At 32.1% G+C, this 12,345-nt stretch overlaps 2 protein-coding genes across 2 annotated transcripts; one reads left to right on the top strand and one right to left on the bottom strand.

Annotated features, from left to right (window-relative positions):
* Positions 1-1,549: 1,549 nt before the first annotated feature.
* Positions 1,550-6,137, top strand: LOC130729691 (triacylglycerol lipase 2-like). The gene is made up of 9 exons (XM_057581516.1): positions 1,550-1,800; positions 1,922-2,041; positions 3,946-4,086; positions 4,400-4,510; positions 4,648-4,791; positions 4,969-5,009; positions 5,143-5,222; positions 5,361-5,456; positions 5,597-6,137. Exons 1-9 carry the CDS (start codon positions 1,603-1,605, stop codon positions 5,923-5,925), a joined length of 1,260 nt encoding a protein of 419 aa, XP_057437499.1. The 5' UTR covers positions 1,550-1,602; the 3' UTR covers positions 5,926-6,137.
* A 2,111-nt stretch (positions 6,138-8,248) lies between these two features.
* On the bottom strand, positions 8,249-10,440 carry LOC130721145 (RING-H2 finger protein ATL47-like). The gene is made up of 2 exons (XM_057571889.1): positions 10,081-10,440; positions 8,249-8,404 (listed from the first exon to the last, which is right to left on the bottom strand). Exons 1-2 carry the CDS (start codon positions 10,438-10,440, stop codon positions 8,249-8,251), a joined length of 516 nt encoding a protein of 171 aa, XP_057427872.1.
* Between the last annotated feature and the right edge of the window lie 1,905 nt (positions 10,441-12,345).

Genomic DNA, 12,345 nt, shown 5'->3' with positions numbered 1-12,345 from the left:
AAATGCTAAAAATGAATAGCAGGGCTGACCCAAGGGTAAAGTCACCCAAGCAACCGCTTTAGGCCTCCAAAAATTTATTTCAATTTTTTTTTTTTATAAAAAATGCCTCATTTTTTTTACTAAGTCAAAAAGACAAAATAAAAAGGCATCACTTTAAACTTTGCTTTAGGTCTCATTTAGTGTTAGGCCGGCCTTAATGAATAGCTTAAGAGTGGACGACCAAAATAAAGGAACCTATATTTAGAGGCTCGGTATAGTACCATCGTGCTTAAGTTTTTCATCTCAACCCCGTGTAAAGCCACTCAGATAGTTTGTCAGTTAACCTGGGTGGTATGTTCCTGAAAAAGGTCGCAATGGCCGCCCTTATGATGTAAGCTTAAGAGCAAAATTTGTGGCTTAGGAGCCGACCAAAACAAGAGATATAAGAGTAAAAAAAGAGAAAAAATGAATGGTATGACAAGTGATATTCCCTCTGTTTCTTTTTATGAGAACGAAACCATCATTACCCTTAAGAAATGTAGTTAAAAAAGTGTGTGGTATTAAATTTGTTCTACATTTTTATAAACTTTTCAAAATTACCTACATCTACTTTTCTTAATTTACATCATTAATAAGTATCGTAGTGGAAAGAGAGACAAAACTCAAATAAATGAGAGTATCGCTGTCAAAAATAATTAATGCATCATAGAGTTTAAGTTGGTTCTCATAAAATAGACCAAGTTTCACCCATAATTTATTTCTTACAAAAATGAACGAAGGGAGTATAATAAAAATAGAAGAAAGAAATAGCAAGAAAAATAGAGTGAACATGATATGTAAGAAAAATAGGAGTGCAAAGATATCAAAGTTCTCAAAAATTGGATATCTCTGCAAGAGATCTCAACAAAAAATGATCTGCCATTTCATCTCAGCCAGTCATACTTTAGTTAACTAAACTGACAACTAAACAGTAATGTACCTCAAATATTGAGCACTTAGTTCCTAAACATAAACATAACTCATTTTACTAGCTTTTAGTTCTTCTTAAACTTTAAAATTCTATCTAATCTAGAAGTTGACTAGAGTGTCAAAATGTATTTTGCAAGTATAATAGTTCATTCGTTCCACACATCTTGGCCAATCGTTTTTTTTTTGCTTCATTTGAAAACCTTGGCCAATCATATTTAGGTTAACTAAACTAACAACTAAATAGTAATATACCTAAAATATTGAGCACTTACTTTCTAAACGTAAATATTACTCATTTAACCAACTTTTAGTTTTTCTTAAACTTTAAAACTTTATCTAATTTAGAAGCTGACTTGAATGCCAAAATATCTTTTACAAGCACAGTAGACTCTTCGTTCCACACCGTGCTTCACTGTGGACATTTTCACCGCATCTAAATCATTCAGCCTACGATCACCCCGCAAAGATGAGTGCATAATAACATTGAATCAAAATAACTCGGTTTCCCATATCTTCTGTTCCCTTTTCTTTTTTTTCCTTTTTCAGTCAACTTTAATTTCTTTCTTCATCATTTCTCTCCTATATATAACACACATCCTCCTCAACTCCTCACCCCAAACAACACTTAGGACTAGCTCATATAGACAGACCAACATGTCTCTGCTTGGCTTAATGCATTTTGCTATTTTTACCGTCCTCTGTCTTTTAGTCTTAACATGTGTGCCTTATCAAGCAGAGGCTTCAACTCGTTTCTTCTTTGGAAGAAAACCACATGTTGATGTTTTCGCTTCAGAGGATGGTATATGTGCCTCTTCTGTTCTTGTTCACGGATACAAGTGCCAGGAACTTGAGGTAACACACTAACACTATTTATATGGAGCTCTAAATTAAAAATATAATTTGCAATGGTGCTGAACTTGAGATGAATGATTTAGTCAAATTAATCAATGTTTGCTGTATTCTTGTTGATCAGGTTACAACTGAAGATGGGTACATTCTGAGCCTGCAGAGGATTCCAGAAGGTCGAGCTCAAGTTAGTGGCGGTGGTAAGAAGCAGCGCCAGCCAGTGATATTACAGCATGGAGTACTAGTGGTAAGTTAATTGGTAAAAGCAAGGCACATGCATCTGTTTTCACTGTCCATTGAATAACACAGTTCATGATTGGATACACAGATGAAGCTTAAATCACACTGAATAACCACAAAACTCAATAATTGCTTCTGTCCATTATAATTTTGTCTCATTAATCCCAACATGCACATATTGTTATATACTTTTATATATGCTGTAGTAGCTTCTTAGAAAAAAATATCTAGTGACCTACAAAATATCCTATTTTCTCAATCAATTCCGGAACCTGAAGCTATATTCTGAGATGCTACTCTTCTCAACCAATTTTAGAAAAATTGTAAACATGCACGTAATCTAATTTTTCCATCCATAACTCACTGACCAATCTAGTTGCGAGGGATAATCTACATTCAAAACTCTACTTAATTACCTTTCTAGTTATATCTTTAGTTTCACCTTCCTTTTTCTTCTCTGTCTCTCTTTTATCTAAAAAAAAGTGATACGTGTATAAATATCGAGCTACGTGTATTTGTGATTGAGTGTGAACATGATAACTCTGTATTTGACAAGTGATGATGAAAACGGTGGTATTCCGCGTCTGTCACTTTATGGCACAGCACCAGGGTCACTTTGCTTATTATTTTTAGTCAAAGTGTGACAACTTTAGTCACCTCCATGTGTCATTTTGCTTAAGGCATAATTTTAAGCTAATTAGCCTTCCACTAACTACTACAATGACATCCATCATCCATCCTGTATAGGTGCTTGAGATTAAAATCAATCAGCACAAAAGATGACTTTTGGAAAGAGGTGTTTTGTAGGATCTTCCTGATACTAATCTCCATTTTAATTTTATCATTACACTTAATTCTTATCTTACCAAGGTCAACTTATAAGTTTACAAAAGAAAATAATAATAAGTTAGTTTTTACTACAAGCACTGAGAGACCAACTGTGATGATTTAGTTAAATCAGCAATCAGCATCAATAAACTGTTATTAATAAGGAATAATTATATCTTCACACCTCACTTTTGAGGTGTGGAGAGGTGGAAGAAGAGAGAGATAGAAAAAAATGAGAGAGAAAATAAAAATGTGATAGATGATTTGATTGATACAGAAAAGAGAAATAGATAGAGAATGAATGTGGAAAAATAGTGGAGAGGTGTCTCATTAATAAGGGGTCCAGTAATTAAGTCCGCACTATACGCAAAAGTGATGATGTCCTTCAGATGTCTTTCAAATTAATGTTTCCTATGCCATTAATCACGCTTCAGTAATCATGTCTTCTATAGCTAGCTACTTCCATGCCATCCTTTTTTCTGTGTTACTTTCTTCAGTGGACATCCACAAATCATGGCTTCAAATTGTTGAGACAGGGCATGTTGAATGACCCCTATAGAAAGATAACAATTAACAAGTATAATTAAGTCACTTTGCTGGTGGTTCCACTGATTTGGGGCATGTTGAATGACCCCTCCTAAGTACTTAAGTGCCCGTTTAGGGTAGCGTTCCCAACCCGGGAATGTACGTTTTCTCCAACACTTCAAATTATAGTGGTGGGTGAAATACGCATTTTTTCCCTAAACCCGAACTCAAACAGAATCTAAATACATCTCACTTTAACTAATATAGTGAAGGTAAAATCACGCTGAACAGCCACAAAAAATAATTTATTGTAATTTTACCTCAGTGTGTGTATCCATGTACTACAACTATATGTATATAAGTGACAGTTGTGAAGTGAGTACTCTACAAACAGTGCACCGTCTCAAGCATTCCCAACACCAGGCTCAGATTAATTAGATTATGTTTTGTATATTCCTGAAGCAGAGGAATGTGTTTGTGTCCTCAAAATTAATGCTATATTATGTTTTTTAATGTATTCGATGAACTGAACATGATTGGATTGGGAATGGGATGCAGGATGGCATGACATGGCTTCTGAACCCTCCAGAGCAGGACCTGCCATTGATTTTAGCAGACAATGGCTTTGACGTGTGGATTGCTAACACCAGAGGAACCAGATACAGCCGCCGACACACCTCATTGGACCCCTCTTCCCCGGTAATTCATTTTATTATGTTATCTTTCTTGTTTTGATACGTGTGAGATGAATGTCAAACGTCTTACAAGAGTGCGATACCAAATAATCGAGCTTTCGATTTAGGAGTTCAAATAAGAGCTTGGATCTTCCTCATAATCCTCCAAGTTGCAGCTGGAGATGATCTACACTCATTCAAATAGTTACTTTTAATTAAATGATTAGAAATATTTCATAGAATAGATTAGATACTTCTTAATTCTTATAATCAATATCATTAAGATATTTATGAGCAATTAAGTTTGTTAGATTAACATTTTTATTCAAATTTGACAGGCCTTTTGGAATTGGTCTTTTGATGAGTTGATTTCCTATGATCTACCTGCTGTGTTTGATTATGTGTTCAGCAAAACAGGGCAAAAGATTAATTACGTTGGCCATTCTCTGGTATGACATTACATACTTTCTTTGTTCCTTTTTTTTTGAGCAAATATAGAGTAATAATAGTAATATCTCAGAGATTTTAATCAATTTTAGAGTTATACTATTCTACTAGTCTGAAACTACAAGACCATGTTTGGCAGGGAACTTTGATAGCTTTGGCCTCCTTCTCTGAAGGAAAATTGGTTAACAAGCTGAAATCAGCAGCTTTGTTGAGTCCTGTTGCCTATTTGAGCCACATGCACACCCAACTTGCAGTTGTTGCAGCTAAGTCCTTTGTTGGTGAGGTACATATATATCACTATCACTTCTTATCCTTGAGTTTGATATCATATATATATATATATATATATATATATACACATATGTGTGTGTGTGTGTGTGTGTGTGTCAGTGTGTGTGTGTGTGTGTTCCATACATCCATAGGAATATAAGCATTTATGAAACTTTTATTTGCCAAACAGATCACTACCCTATTTGGTCCGGCAGAGTTTAATCCCAAAGGGTAAGAATTTATGTCACAAAACTCATAACATATCAATTGTTATCTTGTTATATTTTAATCCCCCAAGGAATATGTTCTACATACAATACAATACAATACAATTTAATGCTTATGTTAACAATTCCTTGAATAGATTACCTGTTGGTGCCTTTCTCAAGTCTCTTTGTGTTTACCCTGGGATAGACTGCAACGACTTGTTGACTGCAATAACTGGTATGAATCTTTGGTCAAATTCTATGATTTGTTCACAATTTGATTTTAATGCTCTGGAGTGATAGGAGTTGGGAACATCTTTACAAAAAATTTATCGAAGTTTTCTTTCTATGATTCAATTGAAATGCCCTTTTTCAGGTGCAAATTGTTGCATCAATTCTTCAACTCTTGATCTATTCTTGTCAAATGAGCCTCAATCAACATCTACTAAGAACATGGTACACTTAGCTCAGAGTAAGATTTTCTCATAGATTTCTTAACTTATCATAGTGTGGCACATTCAATAATTACTTTACCGGCTGACAATCCAATGAATCCATGCTTCTGATATCATGTTTAATGTTATGTGTGAACTTGAACTTGCACTTTTGCAGTTGTTAGACGTGGGGTTCTAGCGAAATTCAATTATGTGAGACCAAGATATAATGTTATGCATTATGGAGAAATATACCCTCCAATCTATAACCTTTCCAACATCCCCCATGACCTTCCACTTTTCATTAGCTATGGGGGACAAGATGCACTTTCAGATGTTCGTGACGTTGAGACTTTACTTGATATACTTAAGCTTCATGATGTGGATAAGTTAAGTGTACAATTCATCAAGGACTATGCTCACGCTGACTTCATCATGGGGATCAACGCTAAGGACATAGTGTATAAAAATGTTATTTCATTTTTCAGTCATCAAGTCAGCAATTGATCGAAAACTCATTTTCAGACTACATCTTCCAAAGAAGCTGTGAGAAAAAAATGTCACAAATTGGGCCATCAATGAGATCAATATAAGTTATGTAGTAAAGAGTAGCTCATGTCCAATTACATAAGTAATGAAGTTGAGTAATCTTCCTAGATCAAAAGAATCACCGTTTTACATCTGAAAAATAAATTACTCTCTTCAAGGATTGATCTCTAGTCCTCTCTACCCAACTCATATGTTTTCTAACTCTTACAACTTGAGTTATCATTAGGGGACATGGAGCTTTTCAATTAATTACGAGGAGAATTTATCAATTTGAAATGCAAAGTTTAAAACCCTTAATTAAAAAAGGGTATGTAAAATGAAAAGTCAGTAGGGATTCGAGAGTAGGTTACACTGAGAGAATGATAAGAATGGTCTCAAATGCCCTTGATCCATCCGTCACAAGATGATTTACCTCTAATTTATTTTGTAAAATTTAATTGCCTTAAAAATATTTATTTTACACCAAAAGTGAAAATGAATGAACTAGCTTACTTTTTTTATTCTTTTTTCTTGGTTTTTAAAATTTTGAAACTTGACCTACTTTCTAAACTTAAAAGCAAGTCTAACCCGATGACATGATATGAACAATTTTCAAAGCTTTGTTTTTAAATAAATTTTTCAACCTGTAACATCACACATAAATAAAAATAGAATGTATTGATTAGAAGAAAAAAAAATTGACTGAAAATTTATATTTTCAATATGAAAAAGAGGGGTTGTCTAAATTACCTAGTTATAAGAAAGTTGGAGTTAAATAATTCATCATTCAATCACATTGGAGATAAGTGAGTTGGAAATAAGGGTTGGGTGAGATGAAGGGTGAAGATTCCCGGGTTCGAACCCGGAGGATGGATTAATTTACTAACATTTCTAACAACTAACATTTGCCTATAAAAAAAGTGGGTTGGAAATAAATTAATAAATAAAATATAGAAATTTCAATTCACTTATCTCTAATGTGAATATGTGATTGGATGATGCGTTATTTAACACAAACTTTCTCATGGGTCAACCCTTATGAGAGATACTATGATTTAGTAGTTACCAATAGCATTTCGTGCCTTTTCTATGATCAATGATTCAAGAATTGTTATTTGATTCACTTTCCCAATTGGAAAATTAGTATTTGTGAGCAAAATCAGTGGTTTTTATTTATTTATTTTTTTTAGAGACTTTTTGGTTTGGTAATGTATATACTTTTTTTCCTTTTAGGTTTTTCCCCATGGGGTTTTTCGATTAAGGTTTTAATGAAGCATACCTTATCAAGCCTTGCTCCTTTGCGTTGGGTTGTTTTTTGGGGCTTTTGTATGTATTTACATTTTCTTTCTTGCTTCCTTTTCTTTGTATTGGGTTGAAGTACCTCTTGTACTACTCTTCAATATAATTTTGGCTTATAAAAAAAAGTAGTAATGATCAGTAAAACCCTAGGAATGAAATTGATGCTTATGAGATCATAAAATTCCAATACTTGATGCTTGCTTAATTTAGGAATAGTGAAGGAACTATGGCTCTTAATTTAGTCAAAGAGGTTTTGAATATAAGAATTGATCTTCAACTAAAATTTTTTACACATTTTTTTTAAATGCTCTCTCAATTTCGAACTGGGTGTGGTGAAGGTTAATTAATAGTCTCCCCAAGAGTTAGGCTCCTAGGAGTTAAACTCTCGACTTAGAGTTTCAAACAATCATTTTTTATCACGATGACCGACAACCTTTAGGTAAAACGTTTTATACATGAATTTAGAGTTAGGTTGAATTGTAATAAAAGAGGAAAGTGGGTTATGACTTTAACCGTCTTCTATATCATTTAACTTTTCTAAATTTTTTTCAGTTTTTATTATTAAAATCTAAATATTCACATTATTGACATTAAAATAGTAATAAAATTGTGAGTTCCACTTTCCCTAGAGAACAAAACTCTTGGTTAGTTACTGCTTATTACTTTATATGATCGGGTAACACACACAGAGAGACATGAACATATTGAAAACAAATACAACGTTTTGGTTGACCAAGTTTCTCCTAAGCTTCACCCTTAAGTCTTATATAGTAGAGCTAAATAAATATTAAACATCATACGATGGAGTAATTATAGAACATGTTTTGTTGGAATGACTTCCTATGCATGATTTCATCCCAAGTTCCAAAAATAGACACAACATTCATTTTTAAATTTTCTACATATATAAAAAGGAAACATGCAAGAGTTAAACAACACCAAGTCACCAACCATCAAGTTTTAAGTACAACTTCACTACATAAATATATATTCCATGAGGGGATTAGTCATCCTTGTTTTCTTCATCATTCAAAGTAATGCCATTTCTTTTGCATATCGGGCATGAATTATTAAGCACAAGCCATGTTTTGATGCAATCAATATGATATCTATGCATACAGTCCAACACTCCAAGTTCTTCTGAGTCAACATATTCCTCCTGATGATAACCATAACTTTGTTAAAAAAACCAAGAATGTTGAACATTGATTAAAGAAGAAGAATATGATGGAATACAATAAGTAGCTAGTAAAATCCATTTAAATTCCTGATAGATTGTTTTAAGTGGTTAAGAATATAATATAAATGATAGAAATAAACAAAATATTTTCACATGAATAAAAACGTAACAAGCTTCACCTGGCAAATGCAACATGTTTCTTTGGTTTGGGGAGTCTCCTCACTGACGAGTTTGAAATTTTCATGTCTAATGTGCTTCAAAATGGCTTCCTCAGTCAAAATTGGTTCCACGTTTTCATTTTGCTCTTCAGCTATAATTTGTGCTCGCAACTTCAAAAATTTATTTCCATAATTAAGTTCACGTTAAATTGTAATTTAAAATAGGAACATCATGATAATGTCTTTATTCATCATGAATTTAAGTGCAAAATAAATGTTTCATTTAAAGAAGAACTTCTAAAAAAATTCAAACATGATATTCCTTACTACATTAAATATACACCATCTAAAACATATCATTCATTCATAATTAAGTACCTCCATCAAATGACTTAGAATTGAAAAATTCCTGAACATCGAATCCTGTAAGACAAGTTTGTAAATTCAAGTGATTAGAGGCTGATAAAAAGAGTAAATTGAATATTATTATGTAGAGTGAATTTGAGTACATAAATTGTAGTAAATTATAATTACTTGCTAATAGTTATAGCTTTAAAAGGATAGATCATTTAGCAAATCCTATAAATTTGTGTTTTGTATCCCTCACTTACCAATTGTTGATGTAAAATAAATAAAATATAAAGTGCATTTGGGTAAACAATTTAACTAACCACTTATTGCATAACGCTTGTTGATAAGCTAATTTGATAAATTTATTAAAACAAGCTGAAAATACATTATAGATACGCATAAAATATTATTCATAAGTTAATATGAAAAATTTATGAAAATACACTCAAAAGAGCTTATAGGCAGGCCATAAGCTTTCTATATTATTATTAGGAAGGGCAGAGCCTAGGCCATAAGCTATCCCAAACATTTGCATACATTTTTATATTAAAGATAAACTCAAATAAGTTATTTCAAATGAGTCAATATTCTAAATGATGTAAAAAGATACAAGTTCAAATTTCAAAAGCCCAAATAAATGAGCCATATTATAAATAGGAAATAAAATCCTAATTCAACTATTAGTGAAAGTGAAAGTAAAAAAAATTAACAATTTACATAAATAACTAATTAATAAAACGACCTTAATTACCACTTCATCCTAGTAAACATTAAATTTCTACTTCACTTGTAATAATACCAAACAAAATTCTAAATTCTAATATTGTCAAAATTATTTATCCTGGCCTTTGATTAGAATATTATCCAAAAGTAAGCACAGAGAATATGGTCTTTTAACTGATTATAATGCTATAAAGCAATTTATTTTGAATTAATTAATTTCTTCCTTTGTTCAAACATCACTATGATGCAAGATTTTAAGCTACCATTTGAGGTGACTAAAATATAATATAAACATAAGCCATGCCAATAATAATTTTATCACAAAGGGTTCTTGCTTAAATCATTCTAAACATTTTGAAAATCATGATAACAATAAATTCATAGAAATCTTTTCTTATAAGATGAGATAAGTATGGTGCATACCCTAGTCCCCAATATGTCTCTCATTTCAGGATTGAAAAGAGACAGTGACATAATAGAGGGTAGTTGTTGAGCATTTCCTTCAGCTAGTTGAAGTTGTCCATTTTGTTCAACATTGGTACCATCTTGAATCTCCGTTGCAACAGAGGATTCATGAGGAGAAACAATAACATTGAGACCATCATTAGGAATGACATTTGGATGCACTTGAACAGTGGGCCTAGAAACCCTTTCTGGATACCTTTCACCACTGCCATCAGAAGAAGAGCCCAAACTTTGCAATGCTTCAATTGGCGGATTAGGCCTAATTTGTCTATGATTAGTTGAACTAGGGTTAACCTGTCCAGTTTGATCTAAGAACATGATGAAAAATGTCAAACTACTGCAATAAATTTGTAATTTGCATGTGTGTGTGTGCGCGCACATCACGCAAGAAGGAAAACTACAGATAGAAATAAATACTAATATGTAGTGCAAAAGCTTCAAAATAAATGACCAAGATAACCAGTATCAGAACCCAGAAAATTTGTGGTCAAACTCATTTTAATTTACAATCAAACACAAATGAGAACTGACAAGAATTGCATATACCTTGAACTTTAAATGAATGATTATGAAAATTTATGGTCAAACTCATTTTTTTTTTGAAAGTAGAAGGTAATTTATTAATAATAATAAAGAACTTGAGAACAAACTCATTTTAATTTACAATCAAACACAAGTGAGAATAAATAAAGATTGCATATACCTTTAACTTCAAATGAAAGATTATGAATAATACTGAAGGAGATAAAAAAATGGAAATACTCAAATAATCCAAAAGTTTTTTTCAAAAGCAAAAGATTTTTATTAAAGTAGGGAAAATAAATACAGAGAGAAGCAAATAAAAATAACTCATCCAAACACAGCCCAGAAAATAGACCAGAAAAATGAAAACAACATGAAACAACCTCAAAAAAGACTCAAACAAACCCAATCATCAAACCACAGCAGCCTACAATGAGAAGAGAGGAAAGTAAAAACAAAGAGAAGAAAGGGAATCATCCAAAAGTTTGTTACATTTATTTAAATAACAATACACAAAATATTGGAACTGTCCAATTTTCTCTGAGCTAGGTGCGGTAATATTTTGCACATGAAAGAATTTCAGTCTGTATAAGTGAGGGGTAAAACAACACATACATACATATTAGTTTAAACCCATTAAAAAAATAACAGAATCAATTATCACAAAAAATGGGCATGTCTACAATTGTCGTAAATCTCATGCTTTTATTTTATATATAAAGTAAGATGAAGAGATCAAGAAGAGGATACCCATTATTTTTGTTCAGGTGAGAATTGCTTGAAAATGGAAGGAAAGTTGGAGGGATTTTCTTCACTCACTCCACCTCACTCTTAATTCCTCTCGCTTTTTGTTTCTCTCTGGTTTATATATACATCTGCGAACAGTGGAGCGAGAACTCTTTCATTTTATAGACCGAACGAGATGGTCAACTAACCCATATTTAAATAGGATAAGAATTTATTAATAAAATAAATTATAAAAAAATTCATTTACAGATAGTCTTACTTATATGGTATCTCTTAAACATTAGAGAGTTTGTAGTCGTAAGCTATCAAAAAGAGTCGTTGACATATTGTTCAAAGACTATTGAAGTGTCCTTACATTACATTTTCCTCATGTCACCATTTAACATTTTTTTTCCAACCCCGCAACCCTTCAAAATCTCATCACATCTTCCATAAATTCTTGCACATTTTATTTCCCTTTATAGGCTAGTTGTCTACTTCACAGATTTGATTTTGAAGTTTTAAAAGTCCCTCTCTATTTTTTTAAAAATATATTTAAAATAATTATTATATTATTATTTAAATATTTCCTCAAGTTGATATTAGTATAAGAAATTGAAAAGTTTACAATTCCTAATTAATATAATAAATAATATAAGAGATCATTAATATTTTTGTTTGAACGTGTAAAAAATCATTAATAGCCAATTAATGTTATAGTTAATGTGAAGGTCAAGCTAGTTTTAATTTTATTTATTATTATTTTGTTCTCAAGTTGTCATTAATACACTACAAAAAAAACGCTATTTAGTGGGGTTTTTTTTGCATTTAGCGGGGGTTTTCAACCCCCGCGAGTTACTTAGCGGGGGTTTTGAAAAATCCCGAAGTTACACTCCCACAAATTATTAGCGGGATTTTTTAGCAAACCCTGGTACCTGCATATGGATTTAGCGGGGGTTTTTAGCAGGGGTTTTA

The sequence above is a fragment of the Lotus japonicus genome, chromosome 1, assembly GCF_012489685.1.
Source record: "Lotus japonicus ecotype B-129 chromosome 1, LjGifu_v1.2".
Classification (NCBI taxonomy): Eukaryota; Viridiplantae; Streptophyta; class Magnoliopsida; order Fabales; family Fabaceae; genus Lotus; species Lotus japonicus.
This window is presented reverse-complemented; position numbering and strand designations above follow the sequence as displayed.

Bases quoted from the DNA above. Each gene is read 5' to 3' on its own strand.
- LOC130729691 (XM_057581516.1), top strand. From the start codon at position 1,603: ATGTCTCTGCTTGGCTTAATGCATTTTGCTATTTTTACCGTCCTCTGT. The intron at 5,010-5,142 runs GTAAGAATTTAT...TTCCTTGAATAG, and splicing joins GCAGAGTTTAATCCCAAAGG to ATTACCTGTTGGTGCCTTTC. The intron at 5,457-5,596 runs GTAAGATTTTCT...GCACTTTTGCAG, and splicing joins CATGGTACACTTAGCTCAGA to TTGTTAGACGTGGGGTTCTA.
- LOC130721145 (XM_057571889.1), bottom strand. From the start codon at position 10,440: ATGTTCTTAGATCAAACTGGACAGGTTAACCCTAGTTCAACTAATCAT. The intron at 8,405-10,080 runs GTATGCACCATA...GGTTATCATCAG, and splicing joins GAGACATATTGGGGACTAGG to GAGGAATATGTTGACTCAGA.